This window comes from Fusarium vanettenii, assembly GCF_000151355.1.
Source record: "Fusarium vanettenii 77-13-4 chromosome 10 genomic scaffold NECHAsca_43_chr10_1_0, whole genome shotgun sequence".
Classification (NCBI taxonomy): domain Eukaryota; kingdom Fungi; phylum Ascomycota; class Sordariomycetes; order Hypocreales; family Nectriaceae; genus Fusarium; species Fusarium vanettenii.
In genome coordinates, this window is record NW_003315845.1 from 270,598 (window position 1) to 292,231 (window position 21,634).

The window sequence follows — 21,634 nt, forward strand, 5'->3', positions numbered from 1 at the left end:
CGAGATAACGAGACGGACGATTAGACCTACGACTACGACGACGACGACAACGTCCCGCGCTATACCACATCGAGGCTTACAGCAAGGCCAGCCGAACTTTTGTTGCGCACTCCTCGGATCGTCCAAACGTCTCCTCAGCCTCCCCTCCCACCATGTCTCTCGAAACCGTGACTGTCGAGCATCTGCCAGCCTCGCACAAGGTCCACGTTGCCCTATTCCGTGACGTACGGAATGCGGCCTTTTTGCACCAGCAGCTCCTCGGTCGGAATCCGGCCTTTGAGTACGCCTTTATCGATGCCTCCGTGGTGAGTTCCGGTCCCATCACATCAGTCATCAACGCTCGTGCCAAGTCCAAGTCGGAGTACGCGACTTTGACGTCTGGAGCCTGTCGCTGATGCCAGATCCCCAACAGGTCATTTCTAGGCTTCAATTATTATCCGCCGTCTTCAAGGCTACGTCGGCGGCCGTGAATGGTGCCTTGAGGACCCCCAACGTTCACTCCGAGATTGTCTCTTGTATGAGCTCTTCTAATAACGTACTATAACCTCTGTCGACAAATTTGCCCGAGACTGACCCGAATTCAGATTGCCGATGCGTACCGCCGATATGGCATCTCCCCTTCAACCAAGGACCTCATTGTGGTCAAGGTCACCTTTCCAGCAGACAATGGCACAGAGCCCCTGACCCATGACCAAATTTGGGAACATCTCAAGACCAATGTCGAGGGAGAAGCATCACCTATCACAGATGAGCAGATCGCTACTACCAGTGACGTAGCTAAAGTGCGCAAGTATTACAAGCTGAACGGCTTGAAGTGGCTCGATGAGATCAAGGACAACAATGTCAGGCATAGGGAGATGGAGTCGCTCGTCATCAGTGCAATGGCTCTACGTGGAGTCTGAATACGATATTCACCCTGTCACAATGCATTCTCGCCAAGGAGTAACACGTAAGTCATATCTTCATCTATGCTTTGTCTATCTCAAGCATCGAGATCCTAAGCGCCCCGGACTCCTGATCGCTACCCATGATGCAAAAAAACATGATATCAAATCCTTTTCTTTTCCCTTTTTCCTTTCTTACGCCAAGCCGACAACGCTCTTGCATCGTCGGACCAACTCGGACCACAGGGCATCCCGGCTGCCCTTGGTACGCTGGACGGCGTCCTTGTTCTCGTGTGCTCGTCGAAGGAGATACTTCATGCACTCGCCAGTAGTTCCCCAGACGAGGTACTTGTAAGCGGGCAGGACCTTGGTCTTGTCCGCCTGGCCGGCCTCGACTAGCTCGCAGCTGACCTCATCGGCCATGCCCTGAAGCTGGGCAAAAGCAATGTCCGACTTGGCGCGGCCAGCGTCGCAGATGGCACGGCTTCGGCGAACAGACTCGGCGTTGTGCGACGCAATGACGAGGCTGGTGGCGGGGTACTCACCCTCACCCTTGACATCAGCATTCCACTGGCGGGTGAGGACACTGGCGGCGAGAGAGTCGTAGCAGGCGTCGGTCTCCTCCTTGGTGTCGTGGAAGAGCTCACGGGGGTCCGAGTTCAGGTAGGCGCCGCGGACAAGCTTGACACCCAGGGCAAAGTTCTCGACCTGGGCGAGAGCAAGGTGTCGGGACAGGACTTCGGGGCAGTTCTTCTTGTAAGCCTGGTATGTGCCAAAGATGACAGCCTCACCAAGGCCCTTGTTGTACTTGCGGGTGAACTCGAGAGTCCAGTCGTCGATGCCGTCCTGGAGCATGTCCTGCTCGGCGTCAAAGAGGAGTCGGACACCTCGCTCCTGGGCAAGCTGGCAGATGGAGTCGATGGACTTGTACAGGGCAGGGCTGGGAGGAAGGCGATCCTTGAGCTGATACAGAGCGATGCTGCCGGCGCCAGTGAACTTGAGAGCGACAAAGTCACCAGGCTCAGCCATTCGGACCGTCTCGAGAGTACCCTGGGCCCACGGCACGATCTCGTCTCGAATGCATTCCTCCGTCTCCATGGCACCGTTCTTGAGGGCACCGGCCTGGTCCTCGGTAAGGACGACCTCACGGGCATAGTTGAGAATCACACCAGTGAAGCCAATGTTTTTGAGTCCAGCAATAGTGGCCTTGATCTCGGCGGGGTTCTCGCCGGCGCAGAACTGGGCATAGAAGGTCTTCTTGAGGAAGTATCGGAGGACGGGGTTCGTGTCCGAATTGAGGATGGAGTTTGTGGTGTTGGCCAGGACGTTCATGATGCGCAGCGAGGGAGGCAGAAGAACAGGCGATGACGAAACGATCATGGTGGCCAGAGATCGCACGATCATGCTCAAGGGCAGGACGGAGAGGGGCGCACGACCGGTACCGACGGGAGGAGGGATAGGGTCGGGGATGGGGTGCTCGGCGAGTGTGGAGGTGCGTCGCTCAGAGGAGTGGATGTGACGACGGGTAGCCACATTGGCCTTGTTGATGGTTGTGATGGCGATGCATGGTCGGATGGTAGCGATGTTAGAGGATGCCGCCCAACGCAGGGGCTGGCAAGTCCCTCGCCGAAGGGCCAAGCTCATTATATCTTCTGGTGTTGTTGAAAGGAAGTTGGAGGTTGCTAAGTGTTGGGGGAATGGATCGGTTTGGAGGGATCCAAGAGAGGGCGAAGCTGACGGTGAATTGGTGTTTGTTTACGAGTGACGGTGCGTTGGAGGTGGCAGCAGATATAAGTTTGGATCTGATAGGTTGATAAGGTAGGTAGCTCTCGTCGAGAGATAACAGGGCGTCAATGGGAGATAAGTTTATTTTTACCTTTGGACCAAAGTTTCTGTCCAAGTAGTGCGAGGGACAATGAACGGGTGGCAGACCTTAAGTACTTGTATCCATGAGCCGTACCTGAGCGGCGTGCGCAACGACGGAGGTGGCGCTATCTCCAGCCATGGTATGGATATCTCTAGTCATTGTCCCAGTGCCAGTCCCATTCCAGGCATTTCCCAGCTTCTGAGTCTAGCTCCCAGCTTCATTAGCCCCTGCTTCTCCGCAAACGCCGAACCGGGCCGTGTGCAATTGGCAAGGACAGGGCCGAGAGAGGTTACCGGGACGGGGTGAATGACCAACCAAACCGACGATGCCTTCAAAGCAAAGCAAACGGAGCTTATCAGCCATCACGTGGCGAGGTCGACGCCATGCAAAACATGGTAAAGAGCGTAAAGAGGGTCCAAGATGTAAAGGCCGAATCTAGCCGTTGCGTGGGGGAGTCTAAGAGAGGTGAGTGCTGATTGGGCGGGAAGCGCCGGGGACAATGTTGAATGCGAAAGACGCCTTCAAACTGGGGGACATCATGGGGACAGCACGAGACGTGATGAGGCGCCGATGCCGCAACAGGCCGATACAGTTGTCGAGTCAATTGGTGATGATGATCTCGGGATAGGTAGGTACACACATGACTAAGGCATATTGTGGGAAGCTGAGATTTGCATTTACATTTGTTGATAGGAATTCCTAACCTAGAAATGATCGTATAGTACACGTTATGCTCTGCACACACAGAAACACAGACATCGTGATATCAATGTCTTGGCCATCGTGGGCCTCCAAGTGGTGATAGTGGAGAGGGGCTCTCGGCCGGCAGATAAGGCTCGATGCAACCCCCTTGTGCCGAGATGATGGCGGCTCTGCTTCTCAATCTCTGGCCTGGACCGGGCTAGTCGGAGTTCCATCAACCAATTCTGCAAAGCTTTGCTCGTCATGCCTCCTCATCTCCTCATTGACATGGCTCCACAAAGACCGAGCAAAGCCGCTCGCCGTCGGCCACGGGAGAGGCGCCCACACCAAACAAGAGGCCACGCCGGGCTCCACCCCGGCAATGGCTGGGTCCTTGTGCCTTCGCCTCTGCTTCCCCCAGTCTTCCTTTTCATCCCCCAAAAAGTCCGGGCCGCCGGGCTCAAGATGCTGGTTGGTCGTCCTCGTGATCACTGTGGGACTGACCAGAACCTCGTCCACCACGGCGCCGAAGGAACTCGACGTATCCGATCGGTCTCCCTCGGGCTAAGCCGACGAGGTCCTGGATGCCACCGTAGACGAGTCCAAACATGAGCCCGTACCTGGCGGTCCGGGCGGCCGTTGTGAATGACAAGCGATCTAGACGCGAGAGGCCGAACATCGGCGCTTGTTAGCTAAAAACTGGTTCCACCACCTCTTGTCCACGTCGCAATATCTACCCGTCGCTTTCCATGCTCCACGGGAGGCGGCGCAAGAGGCCCTGCACGAGCTCGTGCCCCCATTCTCAGATTCCCCATATGGGGTTTCTGTGAATAAGGTGCAATCCCGTTCGTCCACATTGCAAAAGGTTCGGGAAGAAAAGAAAGAACAAGGGCATCAAGGGATTGACCACTTACGCCAGAGAGAAAATGCGCCAGCCACTGTCAGGGTGGCTATGGTGGTGGAAAACATGTCGCTCGCCCCGCGATATCGATCAACCGTGCTCTCGAGGGACAGGGCCATCATGCTCCAGAGGCCCGTCTTGAGGCCCATGCGGAAGCCCTCGCGTATGCCGCCCTGCATGGCGTGGTAATTCTTGCTCTTGTGGTAGAAATACCACCCCGTCGTCGTGTCTGGCATCTTGTGGGCGTGCTCGGCCCGGAACCGCAGCTGCGCCATCTGCCCACCCTGCGTGGCCCCCAGGGAGAAGCCGATGAGGGCTGACGATATCGTTCCCAGCATCAGCCGTGTCGGCGTTGGCACGGAGAGGCGAGGGAAGGCATCCTGGGGGAAGGCTGAGGGAGGTTCAAGGTCAGATGGCAATGCTGCGGAAGAGGGAGCCCAGCCGGGCCGAGGAGATGCTGGAGTAGTCATTGGATGTATCTGAGTTTGAGGGTCGATCTCTGTCTCTGTCTCGTCCAATCTCGAGGCCGAGCTTGTTGCGAGGCTCGGTGTTTGAGACTGCTGATTTTCGAGTGGGCCTTTTGACTCTCTCTTCAAGTCACGCGGGAAGAGGGATGATGCGTGTGGCCGGAGTTGGCGATTCCGGCGGTATTTCTCGCTAAGGACCCAGTAATGACACACGAGAGGCTGAGGTTTGTAATAAATGCTGGTAGAGCTGGGAAGCCCCCATGTCGTTTCTTCTCGTTCGAGATGCAGAGTCGACGTTGCTCCAGCTCCATCGGATGGGAAGAGGCTCTTTTTGACAGTGTGTGTAACAAGAGGCACGGTATTTTGCACGGCTTGGCTCTTGGCTGCAGGCGGTTCATGCTCAAGACGTTGCAATCACAAGTCAAAGGGTCAATTGTTTTGAACTGGACAGTTATTATTGGATTGCTTTCTTCCATTACTCTTCTTCCAATGCTTCCCTACGCACCCCCACCCAAAGCTCACATCTCAACCAGAGCTGTCCTTGCAAGTGTTGCCATCATCTGTCATGCTTTGCTGTCAAAGACCCTGGACGAGATGACGTAGCAGAGGCATGTGCTCTCTAGCAATTGACACGCAATCAATCATTTTTCGTCATTTAAAGGCCTAGGATTATGATATACAATCATGATCCTTGTTGAGGCTCTGCCTGTTGTCACTGTGCATCAGGCAGCACCACATCTATGAAGGACCCTCACTCTACGCGTAGCCACGTGACCTCGCGCACACAGTTCGCGACAAAGATGCCCCTCATCAGAACCAAGATGAAGCGGCGGCATCCTCCAGACCGCCGATATCAGCTTACTCCCTCCGCAGATCGATAAGATGGTGAGAATCCCTCGCCCGTCCGATGCTTTTGTCGATCTATTCGAAAGCTAACCCTTGATAGGAGCCTGAGGAGATCGGTGACGCCCACATCTCGGTGCGCTTCAAGCACGGCATCCATACCATCTACCTCTTTGTCGACTCCCTTGAGCCCTTCTCCAGCGTCACCAACCAGCTCCTCGATGTTCTGACCGAGAGATACCCCAACGGACTGACCACGTCAATCGCGCCCCCAAAGACGACCTCCGTCACCGAAGGCGCAATACTCGCCTATGGCGCGCTCAAGAATGCCAACGACCCCACTGCGGGATGGAAGAAGCTCAGGATCGGGAATGGGGACACACCGAACAAGCTGGGGTTGAAGAACAATAGTCTGATTGCCTTTGCGGTGGTGGATGACGAAGACGAGGATCCCGTGTTTGAAGTCGAGTGGCCTAGAGAGGATGAGGAGCTGTATGAGCAGCAGTGAAACCACTGAGCATAGGGACAAGTCATCACCACCCACTTGCCGAAACAACCCATGGACCCTCGGGATCGGTTTACGTTTGCGCCTCAAATCCATTGATGATCCCACGTTCCGATAATCGAGATTGTTCCGGGAAGCGATGAGGCGGCACAGTAAGTTCTCGGAGCCGCCATGGTTGAGGGCAAAGATAGAGCCCCTCAAACCAGAGGAGCACCCCTCCTGACTAGGATTCAATTGCGATCTCGAGTCATTTGCATCACAAGTTGGCGCATAGAGTCGCGAAAGGACCGGCTAGAGAACTAGAGTACTTGAGCGTCGCAATCAACACGCGGCGGTGTCGCATTCCAAAGACCAAACAAAGACCATTCCCATCTCCTCCAATCATCTGATCTTGGCATGAGTCGACCGACAAATAAAGGGCCTCCCCGTACTCCTTAGTCGTGCGCAAAAAAGGGGTTCTGGTCTGGACCATCTCGAGGTGGGACGTCGTCTGACTAAGCCCAAAATAGTTTCACGTGTCGCCCTCCGGAACCCTTCCACACCTGCTATTCTTGGCAGTACCTTGAAGACCACTTCACTCCTTTATTGTTCCCTTCGTGTCTTTGCGCCGTCGCATTCAACGCCTCGTTGCCTCTGAAAACATTTTCAACGTGGCTCTCGTATGACGTTGGCTACATGATTGTCGTGGCTTACCTTCGCCATGGCCTGCGCCTTGTGGTGCCGCTGGCGGTAGCAATCACCGTCTACCTGTATCTTTTCCCAGTCATCCAAGGATGCGCATTTCCTGTCGAGTCGAAAGACAGTAAGGAGGCGTTTGAGTTGACAAAGAAGTTTCACTGGCCTTCGAAACCTAGTTCTGACGACCGTGCGAAACTCGCCCCTTTCCGACTGCTTGCGCTCGGCGATCCTCAACTCGAGGGCGACACTTCCATCATCACCAACTACCTGGGGACGTTTCCTCACGTCAAACAAATCTACAAGCATGTGACCTTTCAGACCAAGCACTGGTGTTTCCGAGAGCGAGTTCGAAAGATATTGCACGATACGGTCGATTTTTACATGGAAGATATCCCCTACTTTATCGAGTCTCAGCGCAAGCGGTTCGATCTATGGGGCAATGACTTTTACCTGGCGCATATCTACCGTCAGGTCAACTGGTGGTCCAATCCCACGCACGTGAGTGTGCTGGGTGACCTCGTTGGAAGTCAGTGGATCGACGATGTCGAGTTTGAGAAGCGAGGTCGACGGTTCTGGAACCGAACATTCCGTGGCACCGAAAGGGTGCCTGACGATATCGCACGTTACCCGAGCACTGATTACACCCTGTCAGGGCTGTTGGATGGTAGCGAGGGAGAAAAGGTGTGGGCGAAGCGGATATTGAACGTGGCAGGGAACCATGATATTGGATACGCAGGAGACTTGACCGAGGAACGACTGGAGCGCTTCGAACGAGTTTTTGGAAAGGCAAACTACGAACTTCGTTTCGAGCTTCCCATTTCGGATCCCGAGAAGAAGGCTACCATGTGGCATGGAACCGATAACCCCAACTCGGACCGCATCCCACCCGAGCTACGCATTATTGTGGTCAACGACATGAACTTGGATACTCCAGCCAAGTCAGGTCCTCTCCAGGATGCTACCTATGCCTTTATCAACGACGTCATTGGAACCGCGAACTCTGTTAACCACAAGGGACACTTTACCCTCATCCTCACACATGTTCCCCTCTACAAGCCGGCGGGTATCTGCGTGGATTCTCCTTTCTTTTCTTTCCACACCGCAGCAGACGGTGGAGGTCTCAAGGAACAGAACCAGCTCAGCGCGGATGCCAGCAAGGGCTTCCTCGAGGGAATGTGGGGAATGAGCGGAAAGGAGAACGCTGCTGGCGGTGGTTACGGTCGTCCGGGCTTGATGCTCAACGGTCATGACCACGCTGGCTGCGACACGTACCACTTCATCAACCAGACCAACGGCACTGATGCGTCAGAACGACAGTGGCAGACGGTTCGGTGGGAAGAGGCCCAGGAACAAAAGATCCCCGGCACCTCGGGCATCCCTGGACGACGTGAGATCACGGTGAGGAGCATGATGGGAGACTTTGGAGGCAATGCCGGTCTCCTGAGCCTCTGGTTCGACCAGGAAACCTGGGAGTGGAAGTTCGAGTACGCCACGTGCCCCCTGGGCACCCAGCACTTCTGGTGGTTCGTCCACATCGTGGATGCCATTGTACTATTATGGATAGGGTTGTACGGAGTCCTTTCGGCGTTGGAAGCGTGGGGTGTAGATGTAGATGCTCGGTTCTACAGCGGCCTGGCTCGAGTCAAGGCGTGGGTTGTGCGGAGGCTGCCAGGTGGTCGTGGATCTAAAGGCACGACAACAGTAAAAGCGGCATAGGTTTGGATATGGATAGAGTATATACCCTAATTCCTTGCTTAATATGACGCAAGAGTTCTTGTTTCAACGGTTCTGCCTTACGTTGCGTTTCTATTACACGGGTTCCTGTTACCATTCGCTTGGGACTGAGACATTTCTGTTGTCCATGGCGTGAGGTCCAATCGCAATTATGGCCTTCTTTGACAGATGTTGCACCTTATCTAATGTTGTGCCTCACCTGGCTGACTGGCAGTCATGGACTGGTCATGATGCGAGCTCTTTGCTCCTAGTCACCTTGGGTACTGGCTGTTGTTCCTGTTGTTTCGATGACAACGGCGTTGTACGACAGGATCTGGGACGCGCGGCGTGTTGTACAACTTGGTGGTTATACGGACCTTGCATGAGAGTCGCGTTGGCGAGATGGGGGCGTATTCGACACTGAGGCTCAAGGGTGACAAGGGCACATTCGACACTGAACCTTGAGATTCTCATGCCAGATGATGCAGGTCCGGGTCCTATTTGGGACGACCCTGCTCCTGTCAAGCATGTCACTATCATGGTCGGTTGCTTTCCTATTCATGGCCCTGTGTTCATCTCACCTCCTCAGGTCTCATGATCATCTCGGACTGCCTTCAATGCGCCGGGCGCCGTCTTGCTGTGTAACCTCTCCGCCACAATCCTTGTTCTCCGGTCCGCTCCGAGCGGCTGTTTGTCTCTATCGCCATGAAGAGTGTCGCTTGATCTTAGATGAGTTGGCATAAAGAAGCCATTCACGTGCCCTTGGACGTTTACATCTCGCCGAGATGTGATACCTCTCATCGTTGCCTAGCGACCACAGAGTGCTTCCTGATCCGGCAACCACAAACACATCCCGTGGAAGGATGTTTGCTACGACAGCTCTTCACTGTCACCGCGAAATCGGGTGAGTGAAGAACTGTCGTGGGCGAGGAAACAGACCGGATGAGACGGTTTGTGTGAGAGCAACTGACCAGGAATGGCAACTACATAAACCCAGAGCCGGACGACTGGATATCCAGTCACTGCGCAGAGGCATCGGACTCGACTGTGCTTTGACAGGGACAGCTACTTTGAGCGATCCAGCGGCAAAGACGATCTTTACTCTTCCTTCAAGCAGACCTATACGACCATGTATTGTCTCCGCTACCTTACAACACTTTTCTTTTTTACGACTCTATCGCAAGCTGCTCCTCAGAATGATGATGGAAAACTCCAACAAAGGGAGGCTGGAGATATCCCAAAGATGCCGAGAGGCTTTGGCGAAGATGTGGTGACACACCCGGCCGTCTTGGTGACGACGACCAACTACCAGACCATGCCTGCGGGCACTTACACCGAGACCATATCTGAAGGCAAGATTAGGGTGATTGTCGTCGTCGATGCTACTACGACAAGCAAGGCGGAATGTCCGGCAGAGTGTGATTGCTCGAGGATAAAGGACAAGGAAAGCGACGAGTAGGTGTTGAACTCTCACATCATGCATCGCCTTGATGTCTCCCCCGCAATTGATACACCCTACAACACCATAATAAGTGGAGAGAATATTTAGCTGACATTATCAGGTGGTTTCAATGCATCACAAACCCCAACTGCCGCCCATGCAGAGAACCTGGCCTCACATCGACGTCCTCATCGCCCAGTCCTACGCCTACTTGTCCCAGCTACTGTGACTGCACCAAGATCAAGGACAAGGAGAGCGACGAGTAAGTCACCATCATTTAGCGATGCTTCAGAGGGCTCACAAATGCAGGTACTTTCAGTGTATCACCAATCCAAACTGTCGTGCATGTAGGGTCGGAGGTCCACCAAACGTCATGTGAAAGAGATACAGACAAGATTGATACTAGTTTAAAATATGAATTGACGTTCTTGCTGGTTTGAATTCATGGTATTTGCACAGGCTGATTCGCTACCCGATGAATGAAGATTTCCTGGTCCTTGGTATGAACCGATATCCCGTCCCGTTTGACTCAAAGAAATATCCGCGTTGCGCGCTGAAAAATGGAAGCAAGGTTAGATGCTTGTGGGGGTTTCGGATCAATTAACAACAGCAGTCGAAGCACTCGAGACAGCATTCACACGTCTCTCCGCAGAGCCAACAGCAGCACAGGGTAGCAATGCTAGATGACGTTAGTATATCCAGGTATCATTCTATGAGAGGGCATCTTACCAGCCGTATAGACAGCCGTGACTCTTCTCCTCTTGCTGAGGGGGCGGGGCCTGCTGGTATTGCATCTGGTGTTTTGTTAGTGACCGGTCAGAGGGATCACATCACTCTGGCAGACGTACGGGCTGCGGGGGCGGGTAGCCCTGTCCAGGAGGAGGATAGCCCTGAGGCGGGGGATAGTAGCTAGTAAAAAAACGTCAGTAGCTGTATTTATCTAGTGCCATATTGAGGCTATTCACCCTTGTTGGTTCGGATCGTATGGGGCTGACATGGTGAAACGGTTTGACGCGAAAAAGGTGCGATGGTTTTTTCAAGATCAGAGAGGGGGATATCGAGCAAAGAGGGCTAGATATACTCTTGCCTTGCTGCTGCTTGTCTCGGCGTGACTTGGGTCAATGTACAGCGTGACAAACAAGGGGGTCTTCTGATGACCTGTACCCGTATCTTGGCTGTTGACCTTGGCGCAATCAACGACGACCCAGCAGGAGCGCCGACTTAACCGTGGCTTGGCAATGTTACACGTGAAGGGTCAACTTTACACGGGAGACGACTGTGTGGAAAGTGGCTGACGGGAATTAAATCAACGGGCGTATATCCTTACAAGCCCTAGTTGAACGGGGGCTGGTTAGAGACGCTCTGGCAGGCCCGAGATCTGAGATCGGTTAATACGGCACCCGCCAGAGTTATTGTTTACGGCCTCGCGAATAACAATTGCCAAGAGTCGACCTCTGTAATTACGGGCTCCAGCTCGGGCTGTGAAAGTCTTGGGAACCCCACCTGAAATGGGGAGGGTGCCCCTGGACGAGCGGCATGATTCGACAAGGACAAGTCTCGGCAGTGGACTGGTGATTGCGCGTCAGGATGGCTGAGTAAAACTCGACACTGCATCAAGGGTCTGCCTCTGTCTGCTTGGCGTCTCGGCCTCTCCAGATTGTGAGCAGCGGGCAGCGTCCTTGGCAGAAGGGGCATTTGAGTTTGCATCCTCCCTTCGGGATCCAACGTCGGGCCTGCCGGGAAGTTAAAAACCCGCTTTTTGAACAGGAAGCTCCGTCTTGGAAGTTTTTCTTGGCTTGTTTATTTAACTTGGGCCAATCGATAAGGCAGGGTAAACAACGAGCTGAAGTTGGTTGCATGGGAGGCATATGCAGTCAGGATTACTGCGTGAGACGCTAACACTCGATGGACAGCACATCAGCAATGCCCCATGTCATGGGTGTTGAAGCGGAAAATGTGTTCGTTCCTGAGAAGCACATGGTTCTCTCATGACCTCTTGAACCGTGCATCTTGGGTTCTCGGATAACGGTTCCGTCGTGGCATGGGTTGTGCAGAGCGGGTTTGCTGATGCCCAATTCACCTCGTTAGCGGCACCGTACTAACAACGGATGGATGTCTTTCATATTCAAACACATATATAAGTGGTTCCCTTTCCAATTGTTCGTAGTCATCTCTCCGAGTTGGTCAAACCTTTGCTCAATTTCTTGCTACCTCGAAGCCTCAGGCTAGCCATGCCTGATGGCAGATCAGCTCATTCATTGAAGAAGCATGATCGTCGATTGCCTATTCCAAGTGGATAACTATGCGATACAGGCGTCTGTATCCTCAGGATATCACCAAGCCTACTCGCTATATAGTATCTTCCCAGCATATGCGTAGATAGGTAGGTTATTCGAGGAAAGCCTGGACATTGTGGCATGAAAGCATGTAAAGTTTCAGCTAACAGAGTTCATACACAACTGAGCATTCACAACAAATCCTCTCAAGATCTCTGAAAATTAAGTATTCAACTATTTGTAAAGCGAATCTCAGCCTATGTAGGTAGGTGAGGGAAATCATCCGCTCCTCCTGCTATTGAATGAAGCCTCGGGTTCACCATACCCATATCGAGACATACCCTAGAGAGGCAAAGCGCAGTTGGTGGCTTGCAGAGTCAGCCTCACATCAGGCTGTGCTTTTCAACCTCGTCAGGCTGTGAGCGAAACCCCTCAACTTCCTTCCTCCATCTTCATTCTCTGGCAGCAGCATCCATCAATCCATCGCCATGGAGGGCCTGGGCGTGGCTGCAAACGTCATTGCGGTCATTGACCTCTCCGCCAAGGTCACATCAGCGTGCGCTGCGTATTTGAAGGCTGTCAAGAATGCCAAGGCCGATATTGAGCGACTGCAGAGCGAGCTCGGTAACCTCGATGTCGTCCTGCGCGGTGCAGAGAGTCTTGTGAAAGGCCCTAATGCCAGCAAGCTTCAGACGATGGAGCAGTTGAAGAAGGCTCTTTTTGATGCTTCATCTCAACTACAGGGACTTATCATCCAGTTGGAGGAGAAACAGGGAAAGACTCGCAGGGCTATGAGGCGGTTTGGGGTTCGCGCTTTGAAATGGCCCTTTCAAAGCTCCGAAGTCGACAGCATCATCTGCGGCCTCGAAAAGAGCCGGAACAACATCTCGGTGGCTCTGGTCATTGACAATACGGCCCTTCATATTGAGACTCAGTACGTATACCACCCTCTTCCTCTTCTGTGAACCTCAGCATCAACTCTATAAATCATGGCTATTTCCCTTTATGATTGATATACTCATATAAATCTCAGCTCCAATGTCCAACACATCGATTCCAATGTCCAACAAATCGACTCCAATGTCCAGGATATCAGCTCTGGTGTCCAATACATCAGCCGCACGCTTGACATGTCTAGGATTCCCGTGGCGACAGGCGCCGCCTTTGATTCCCAGACGAATGAGCATGATCCAAAGTGCCTTCCCAATACTCGAGTTGAGCTTCGACAAACCATCACCACATGGGCAGAGGACCCCTATAGCGACACCATATTCTGGCTCAACGGCATGGCAGGGACAGGAAAGTCCACAATCTCAAGGACTATCGCCCACTCATTTTCCCAGAAAAAGATGCTCGGAGCGAGTTTCTTCTTCAAAAGAGGCGAGCGAGATCGAGGCAACGCGTCTCGTCTGTTCACAACCCTTGCTGCCCAGCTCATAACTCGGCTGCCCGAGATAGGACCGTCAACCATCAAGGCTATTGAGAGGGAGCCGGATCTCCCAAACAAGTTCATCCAAGAACAGTTTGAAAAACTCATCTTCGATCCGCTCCACGAGTTAGACTACCGCGTGTCTGCCCCGAGAGTTTTCGTTCTTGTCATTGACGCGCTCGACGAATGCGATCGACTTGCTGATGTCCGACTCATCATCAACATATTGACGAAGCTCAGATCTCTGATATCGATCAAGTTGAAAGCCTTTGTGACAAGTCGACCTGAGCTTCCGATCCGTCTTGGCTTCAACAGCATCAAGGGCAAATACAGAGATCTCATCCTGCACGAGATACCCAAGCCTGTCATCGAACACGACATATCCGAGTTCTTTTATCACCAACTTGAGCAAGCTAGGCTTGAGTACAATTGCCAGTCGGATTACAATGACCAGCTCGGACCTGAATGGCCGGGTACACATGCGACTAATGCTCTCATCCAAATGGCTATCCCGCTCTTCATTTTTGCCGCTACTATTTGCCGATTCATTCAAGACCCCTTGTACGACCCCTTGACTCAACTCGGCAAGGTTCTCAGGTACAAATCCTCGGCCCAGGATTCTGAGATGCAGAAACTCGACACGACATACCGCCCAACGCTTGACCAGCTGATTGCTGGTAGGACTGGTCGAGCCAAAGAGAATCTTCTGAGAGACTTCCGAGACGTGGTGGGCGTCATAGTTCTCTTGGCCGAGCCCCTTTCCATCTCAAACCTTTCTCGTCTTATTGACACTCCCAAACCTGTCATAGAGGGCATTCTTCGGCACCTACATTCCGTCCTAAGCGTTCCGAAGTCTTCTCGAGAGCCAGTCAGAATGTTGCATTTGTCCTTCCACGATTTCCTCGTCGATGAGGAGATGCATGAGATCGACCCCTTTTGGATCGACGAGCAACAGATGCACGGCCGAATTGCAACCAAATGCCTGGATTTGCTAAGCTCTGGAAGACACCTGAAGCAGGATATCTGCGACCTGGACTTGCCAGGCACTCGGCGTGCAGATATTAAGCAAGAAGATGTCATCTTGAAGCTCCCAGATCAAGTTCGGTATGCATGTCTGTACTGGACTCATCACTTGGAGGGAAGTGGTTTAAAGATTGCCGATTCACATCCAGCCTTCGGTTTCCTGAAAGAGTACTTCCTCTTCTGGCTCGAGGCACTGGCCATTCTGGGAGAGGCACACAACTGCAGCGCCATGATTGCTTCTATACAGTCTCTCGTTGATGTGGGTTATTTCTAGTTTTTGGACTTCCAAGTACTGACAAGCTTCGTCTAGCCAAAACGTGGAGCAGGACTATCCAGTTTCCTACGAGACGCAGCCCGGTTTGTGGCGAGATTAGACACCATCATCGATCAGTATCCGCTCCAGATATACGCTTCCGGTCTTGTGTTCGCACCAGAAGAGAGCATTATAAAGACAACTTTCCGGAAATGCATACCCGAGTGGATAACGCAGCTGCCTCAAGTTCAACTGGATTGGGATGCGAGCCTACGTGTGATCGAAATCTCGTTGGACAGTAAGAGCGCGATGTGTTTCTTACCAGACAGCAGGGGCCTTCAGACAGCTTCCAGCGGTGGAGTTGTCCAAGTCTGGGATACGATGACAGGAAAACAGATCGACAACGTCAAAACACCTGGCGGGCACCAGATGGTCTTCTCTCGGGATGGAGAATGGTCTCTCTCCACGGAATACAGTAGGTCCATCCTGTTTTGGGTCACTCCTGAAGGGACCTTCAAGCACTGTTTCGAGGAGTCCATAGAATGTCTTGCCTTATCCTCGGATGGGAAGCTAGCTGCATGCGCTTCATTTAATGGCCCAACACTGGTCGTTAAATATGACGAAGGTGAAGCGCAAAGGCGATCCTTTGGGGAAGGGGGAGGAGCACCTCAAATTGCGTTGTCTCCAAACGGAAAACTACTCGCTGTCGCTCGGAACGGCGTGATACAGCTTTGGGACCTTGACTCGGACCAAAAGACGGGGGAGTTTCCAACCGCCCAAGGGATCTGGAAGATTTGCTTCTCTCCGAACAGTGGACTGATTGCCTCTGCCCAGTCGGGTTGGGTTGTGGTGCACGATGTCGGGACTGGCAGGATCCTTCAGTCACTTGGAGGTGAGACTGGCTGGGTCTCGGCGATCGCGTTTGCACCGGATGACCGGCATCTTGCATCAGCTTTAGGCAGAACGGTACGTCTTTGGAACCTCGATACAGGCAAAGAGGCACAGCGATTCGAGCATCCCTGCGACGGCGTCTTAAGCATGGTCTTCTCCCCTGACGGCAGCTTACTAGCAGCATCGTCGCCGAATCAAGGCATGATCCTGCTCTGGGACCCGACAACAAAAAATGATACTCATGGCTCGAACGAGCATGGCGGCCTCATCCGGCATCTTGTGCCCTCGCCACGCGGAGACCAAGTCGCTACGATCTCAGAAGATGGTAGTGTTGGAATCTGGGATCTCGACACTGCACAAAACATCAGGGTGATAGCTCACCCACTCGATGAAAAGATCATTGGAGTGTTCTTCTCCAAGATGCGCAGAAATCAAGTGTGGCTTGTATTCGATTCGAATACAATCAAATGCTATGATTTCGTCCTGGGACGAGATGTTGGGGTGAGCTATTTCGAGGGATACAGGGAGGTCAAGCGAGTGGTGATGTCTCCAGATGGCAGCAACCTTGCCTTGGAGTACCCGGGAGGGGCCAAAATTTGGAACCTCTGGGAAAAGAGAACTCGCCACACGCTGGAGACGGAAGACAAAGGCGTATTTTCTACAGATGGTACATTCTTTGCATCGTCCACAGACAACAAAGCAGTCACAATCTGGGACTTGAAATCTGGGCGCCTCAAGAAAAGGCTGAGGGTTGGTCATCACAACGATCACTACATTGTCATCTCCGCGCTTTCACTTCACCATTCTACCCTGGTTGTGGCGTTTTCCTTATCCAACTCGCCATACACACACTGGGTGACGCTCTGGAATATCAACACTGCAGCTTGTCTGAACAGGATACAAGTTGATGACCGCATCAACTACATGGAGTTCAACGCAGCTGGTTCCCACCTCATCACGGATCTAGGGCAAGTCGAGATTCCGCCACCACACACTAATGATTCTGAAGTAAGGGGCTCAGATCTTCCCCAACACTTTGAGGGGTATGGTGCACTCGGATGGTTTGCATGGATCACATGGAAGTCGAGGCCAATTATGTGGTTGCCACCCAGCCATCGACCTTCAGCGTCTTTACGTACTCAGAGACTATCATTTTTCAACGGTTCAACCGCCGTTCTCGGAACCGTGTTAGGAGATGTGTCTATTCTGAAGTTTGTTGACACACCACCATGGGAAAGCAGAGGAAAATCCAGCTCGCAGCGCCCTCTAGGGTTTATTTAATAGAGTCTCCGGAGATAATAAGAAGTCAATACTTGACCCTGTGCCAATATTGATCTTATGTGCAGCCCGTGGCGTGACACTAGTGTTTTAGAGGCTGACCCTACAGAGTAAGCTTGTACGTAACAAGGCTGGGGCTCCGTCCCGGCTTGTCGGGCGGCTCACGAGAATGGGAATAAGAGGGGAATGTCGATGGAAGCCGAAACGGTGGCCGAGCTGACAGCCAAGAACTCTATTCAGGCTTGGTCTCAGGGGTTTTGTCGGTAGATGTTGGTGGCTATATCTGGGCTTAGGTATTGTTGACATGTCAGCCTCAATTCAGGGGAAATGTGTATTTATTGCTTCTTTACATGATTCAGCCGTCTCTGGAGATTAACAGGGCGTTGATGCCGTTCGGCAACTGCACTCAGAACGGAACGTGGCAGTCGCGAGATGGAACAACAGAATGTCTCCGTGAGTCTGTGAGTCGTGGCGATGTCGGCGAGGGCGTTAGCTTCGGAGTGAGGACCATATTGGCCCAAGAAGGACAAGCATAACGTCAAGACGAAAGATCACTTCATGTCAGGCGATCTAGACTATAGTCTTTCGAACCATGCTCTCAACTCTGCAACGTGTATCCAGCAGCTTCACGATGATCCTCAAGTGACCGACTTTTCCGACAGCCGAACTGGGGCCATATGGAGTTTCCAACCTCGTCGACTGGGTCCGTGGCGCTCTGGGGCTGGCTGACGACCCGGAGCCTGCTGCATTTAAGCATGTCTAAAAACGAATAGTGCGCCAAATAGACCCCGGGATAAACGAAACGTTAGAACCAACAACTCTCAAAAAATTTAGAGACAACAGCTCGGTTCGACCAATATGCGAAAAGCCCACAGCCTGATCAGACCCAGTACGCAAAGCCCACAACCCGGTCCCGACCCAATATGCAAAAAGCCAACAATATGGGGTCTGACCAATACAAGATCCAACAGCCTGGTTTCCCGGCTCGTCAGCCGCCGCGTGGATGTCTTGGCAGGGTCGAGAACACCATCTTTTTTCACAACTGCCGTTGCGCCTCGGCGTGAGGAGAGGCAGAGAGCTATTGACAATAGTTTACGCATGCAGTGTGAGCTGTGGACGGCAGCCAACGGACATCATGAGAGTTTGGGTCTTGGCAGTGACCTTTCTCCGGGGAGACATGGCGAGAACAGAAGCAATAGAGGAAGTTGAGGCGTAACTATTGAATATTCGGGCTTCATGATCGGCCGCCATGTTGAGAGGAGGCAAAAGGAGGTGAGAGGAAACGGAGCAAGTAGAGATTGATTTTGGATTATAAAAGGAGGGTATTCCGACCTCTAGAGAAAGAAATCATCACACACTCACTTCTTCACAATCATCTCTTCTGCCTCTTTCTCTCTTGCTTGCCTGTCCGATCATTCAAAATGAAGTTCCAGACTCTGGTTGTTCTCTTTGCGACTGCCGCTTCGGCCGTCTCCCCGCCTGTGTGCGGTGAGCGACCTGCGGCTTGCGATGCCATGTCCAAGCAGGACAAGAACGCGTGCAAGAAGAAGATTGGTATGTCTTGAAGCATCTCAAGTTTTGCTTCACTTACTGACAGTCTCTAGCTGCCATGGATCTCCAGAAGGAGATGTGCCTGGCTCCTTCTCGCACTGTCACTCGCACCGAGTTTGTTTACCCTACCAACACGGTGACCAAGACTCTGGATCCTATCCCCGTCACTTCGAAGGCCACCAAGACCATCACCAAGAAGGGCCCGGCGTGAGTATCTGCCTCACAAATTTGATCGAGCGCATCTAACTTTGGCAGCATCACTCCTCCCACCATCACTCTCACCAATACCAACACTGAGATCACCACCGAGACCGTCACGGATACTTCCACTGAGACGGACTACATCATTGAGTCCAAGACTGAGACGTCTACTCAGACTGATACCAAGACTGAGACCAAGTAAGAAGAGCAGAGCAAACTGTTGAGCACCTGGCTAATGATCGCAGGACCGAGTCCAAGACGAAGACTGTTGACTTTGTCGCCCCTACTTGTGCTCCCACCTTCAAGCGAGCTCGCCGCGAGGAGGCTCTTCCCACCGACTGCAGTAAGTTTTACCCTTGAAAACTTCCCGGCATCCAACCATACTGACTTCTCCAGGCTGCCTCCTGACCGTCACAAGCGGCCGTGCCCCTGATGCCACCTCCACCGCCACCGTCACCAAACGTGCCACCACCATCACTGTCTACGAGATCAACTCTATCACGGCCACCGTGACCCGCACCGTTACCGAGACCAAGTTCACCAACAGCAAGACTGTCCAGGCTCCCGAGACCACCATCACCGAGACCAAGACCGAGACTCAGACCGACCACGTTCCCACCACCGTCCACACTGCCGTCACCCAGACCAACACTGAGACCAAGACGGAAACCGAGACTGCCACCAAGACCGAGACCCAGACCGACATCGCCACCCAGACTGCCCCCGCCTGCATCAACCCCTCCGCCTGGGTCCAGCCCGGCAGCAGCATCAAGATCCCCAACAGCATCTCCCTCAAGAAGGAAACCCTCAACAAGGGCCTGTTTGAGAAGGCCGACAAGTTCCTGACGAAGTGCTGCGAGAAGTGCTTCTCCGACAAGAACTGCGACTTCTTCAAGGTCAACATCGGCAGCATCAGCTGTGACCTCTACTACACCAAGAACAAGGCCGGCGACTGCCTCCCCGCTCAGTGCCCTCTTGGTTTCACCACTCTCACCCTCGGTAACAAGGACACCAGCACTTACTACCGTGGTCCTTGCTTCAAGTCTACTCCCAAGTAAGTGATGGGATAATGTGCACAGATGAGCGTGGCAGAGCTTCAAGTCGACCGGAGCTTCAAGGATTTTCTACGCTCACCTGTATTTGAGATGACTTTTTGACTTTGGTCGACTATTTGGTGTTTTCTATGTATTTGATTAGTAGTAGTATCAATAATTTCTCATCGTGATGGTTGGTCTTGGCTTCCGGCGAGACTTGTTAACGCGTTTTTACATAATTTTAGACACTTACACATGTGTGACATGAAAAAATTCTCTTATTAAAATATCTCACAATTACCGTTGCTTATGTATCCAGCTTTCTCCCGATCGGTCTTCCTTGCTTCAAGGCCCGCTGCGCTTCAGGCAGCCTTTTAACCAAGTATTGATCCAGTGGTATGTTCTTTGCAGTAATAACCGAGGCTCAGTAGTTTCGCTTGCTACTGATGTCTGACCCAGTGTTTCGCGTGCATTTGCATATATATCATTATCTCCACCTTGGGAGGAGGAGAGGCAACATAAACCATGGCTTAATACGTAGATAATGCCTGCCGCATTGACGCAACTATAAATCTCCCCTGACTTATCTATAACCCCTTTAATCCTGCTCGTCACTAATGAATGACTGGATATATCAACCTGATCTATGAAGACATCTTGTTTGATTTTGAAGATACGGCAAGCAATAGATATGGTGACTGGGTGGCTTGAGAAGGAAATATACAAAGAGTATGAAAGGAATGTTCAATCGTGGTAAGGATAATCTAAAACCTGGTTCTTGATGGGATTGTAAAGGGGTGTTTCGTATTGCAAAGGGGCCTTGCGTATTGCTAACCCTCAAGAGGGGGGATTGTAGTGTATTCCACAATCAAGCCTGGTTAAGGATAGCCCGAAATGTCGCATTCAAGCTGCGTCTCGAGCTACCTTCTCGTCATACACCTCGCGAAGAGTACGTTCCTTCTTTGTAATATCTTCCACACCGCTTCTATCATTGAAAACCTCGTCCATCTCTTCCAAAGTCTTACCATTGGTCTCCGGCACACAGAACCAAACCCAAACCAGAGACAATAGGCAGAACACAGCGAAGAAAACATAAGCTCCAAAGCCAGTCTTTTGAACGAGCGGAGGTGTGATGAGACCGATAATGAAGTTGTTGATCCAGTTTGAACATGTCGAAATGGCCACACCCTTGGCACGTAGGCTTGATGGGAAGACCTCGGCTGGCATAGCCCAAGGGACGGGTCCCCACGAGGCACCAAAGGCAAGCATATAGAAGAGCAGGAACGTGACACTTGTCCAGCCCTCGGCAGTATAGCTTGGCTAGTCGTGTGAAAATTTACCCACCAAGACAGCAATAATAAGGTGCGGGACAAACATCAGGAAGCTGCCAGTAAGCAGGATAGTTCGACGACCAAATCGATCAAGGGTCCACAAGCTCGAGAAGACACCAACCAGCTGTGTGACATTAAGGACACCTGACATGATAAGCTGCATCTCAGAGTCAAGGCCCATGGTGCCAAAGAGCGTAGGAGAGTAATAAATTAAGGCGTTGATCCCAGAAAATACTTGATCTATTGACTATGATGTGTGTGTAAGGAAGAGATCAAGGTCTTAGCCGTAGCTAGGTTAGATGTTAATATCTGATCTATAGCTAGGCAGCCTAGCTTGCCTTCATAGGCAAGTATCATAGGCAAGCTATATAGGCAATTAGCCTAGCA

The 21,634-nt window shown here is 52.3% G+C and overlaps 10 protein-coding genes across 10 annotated transcripts; 7 read left to right on the forward strand and 3 right to left on the reverse strand.

The window, feature by feature from the left end:
- Window positions 1-152: 152 nt before the first annotated feature.
- On the forward strand, window positions 153-902 carry NECHADRAFT_49722 (uncharacterized protein; the record flags this gene model as incomplete). The annotated part of the gene is made up of 3 exons (XM_003041632.1): window positions 153-305; window positions 413-535; window positions 585-902. 3 exons carry the CDS (start codon window positions 153-155, stop codon window positions 900-902), a joined length of 594 nt encoding a protein of 197 aa, XP_003041678.1.
- A 42-nt stretch (window positions 903-944) lies between these two features.
- Window positions 945-2,765, reverse strand: NECHADRAFT_63865 (uncharacterized protein). The gene has a single exon (XM_003041698.1). It carries the CDS (start codon window positions 2,526-2,528, stop codon window positions 1,080-1,082), a length of 1,449 nt encoding a protein of 482 aa, XP_003041744.1. The 5' UTR covers window positions 2,529-2,765; the 3' UTR covers window positions 945-1,079.
- A 652-nt stretch (window positions 2,766-3,417) lies between these two features.
- On the reverse strand, window positions 3,418-5,042 carry NECHADRAFT_72138 (uncharacterized protein). The gene is given in 3 exon segments (XM_003041699.1): window positions 3,418-4,116; window positions 4,133-4,210; window positions 4,347-5,042. The coding sequence occupies 3 exon segments, from the start codon at window positions 4,801-4,803 to the stop codon at window positions 3,893-3,895; spliced, it is 759 nt and encodes a 252-aa protein (XP_003041745.1). The 5' UTR covers window positions 4,804-5,042; the 3' UTR covers window positions 3,418-3,892.
- A 713-nt stretch (window positions 5,043-5,755) lies between these two features.
- On the forward strand, window positions 5,756-6,151 carry NECHADRAFT_49685 (uncharacterized protein; the record flags this gene model as incomplete). Its single annotated transcript, XM_003041633.1, has 1 exon — window positions 5,756-6,151. A coding segment is annotated over one exon (396 nt), but the record flags the coding sequence as incomplete, so codon positions are not given.
- A 672-nt stretch (window positions 6,152-6,823) lies between these two features.
- Window positions 6,824-8,542, forward strand: NECHADRAFT_49766 (uncharacterized protein; the record flags this gene model as incomplete). Its single annotated transcript, XM_003041634.1, has 1 exon — window positions 6,824-8,542. One exon carries the CDS (start codon window positions 6,824-6,826, stop codon window positions 8,540-8,542), a length of 1,719 nt encoding a protein of 572 aa, XP_003041680.1.
- A 1,126-nt stretch (window positions 8,543-9,668) lies between these two features.
- On the forward strand, window positions 9,669-10,359 carry NECHADRAFT_85391 (uncharacterized protein; the record flags this gene model as incomplete). Its single annotated transcript, XM_003041635.1, has 3 exons — window positions 9,669-9,994; window positions 10,102-10,242; window positions 10,332-10,359. 3 exons carry the CDS (start codon window positions 9,669-9,671, stop codon window positions 10,357-10,359), a joined length of 495 nt encoding a protein of 164 aa, XP_003041681.1.
- Window positions 10,360-12,744: 2,385 nt separating this feature from the next.
- On the forward strand, window positions 12,745-17,176 carry NECHADRAFT_72141 (uncharacterized protein; the record flags this gene model as incomplete). The annotated part of the gene is made up of 5 exons (XM_003041636.1): window positions 12,745-13,190; window positions 13,374-14,971; window positions 15,035-15,237; window positions 15,844-16,155; window positions 16,831-17,176. 5 exons carry the CDS (start codon window positions 12,745-12,747, stop codon window positions 17,131-17,133), a joined length of 2,862 nt encoding a protein of 953 aa, XP_003041682.1. The 3' UTR covers window positions 17,134-17,176.
- Window positions 17,177-17,480: 304 nt separating this feature from the next.
- Window positions 17,481-18,194, forward strand: NECHADRAFT_85393 (uncharacterized protein; the record flags this gene model as incomplete). Its single annotated transcript, XM_003041637.1, has 3 exons — window positions 17,481-17,591; window positions 17,752-17,833; window positions 17,965-18,194. 3 exons carry the CDS (start codon window positions 17,481-17,483, stop codon window positions 18,192-18,194), a joined length of 423 nt encoding a protein of 140 aa, XP_003041683.1.
- Window positions 18,195-18,551: 357 nt separating this feature from the next.
- Window positions 18,552-19,940, forward strand: NECHADRAFT_85394 (uncharacterized protein; the record flags this gene model as incomplete). The annotated part of the gene is made up of 5 exons (XM_003041638.1): window positions 18,552-18,684; window positions 18,735-18,888; window positions 18,937-19,080; window positions 19,128-19,225; window positions 19,279-19,940. 5 exons carry the CDS (start codon window positions 18,552-18,554, stop codon window positions 19,938-19,940), a joined length of 1,191 nt encoding a protein of 396 aa, XP_003041684.1.
- An 879-nt stretch (window positions 19,941-20,819) lies between these two features.
- Window positions 20,820-21,428, reverse strand: NECHADRAFT_85395 (uncharacterized protein; the record flags this gene model as incomplete). The annotated part of the gene is made up of 2 exons (XM_003041700.1): window positions 20,820-21,218; window positions 21,261-21,428. 2 exons carry the CDS (start codon window positions 21,426-21,428, stop codon window positions 20,820-20,822), a joined length of 567 nt encoding a protein of 188 aa, XP_003041746.1.
- Window positions 21,429-21,634: the final 206 nt, after the last annotated feature.

Coding starts and splice junctions, on each gene's coding strand:
- NECHADRAFT_63865 (XM_003041698.1), bottom strand. CDS start 2,528: ATGAGCTTGGCCCTTCGGCGAGGGACTTGCCAGCCCCTGCGTTGGGCG.
- NECHADRAFT_72138 (XM_003041699.1), bottom strand. CDS start 4,803: ATGACTACTCCAGCATCTCCTCGGCCCGGCTGGGCTCCCTCTTCCGCA. Junction 4,211..4,346: donor TGGCGCATTTTCTCTCTGGC/GTAAGTGGTCAA, acceptor GAGCTCGTGCAG/GGCCTCTTGCGCCGCCTCCC.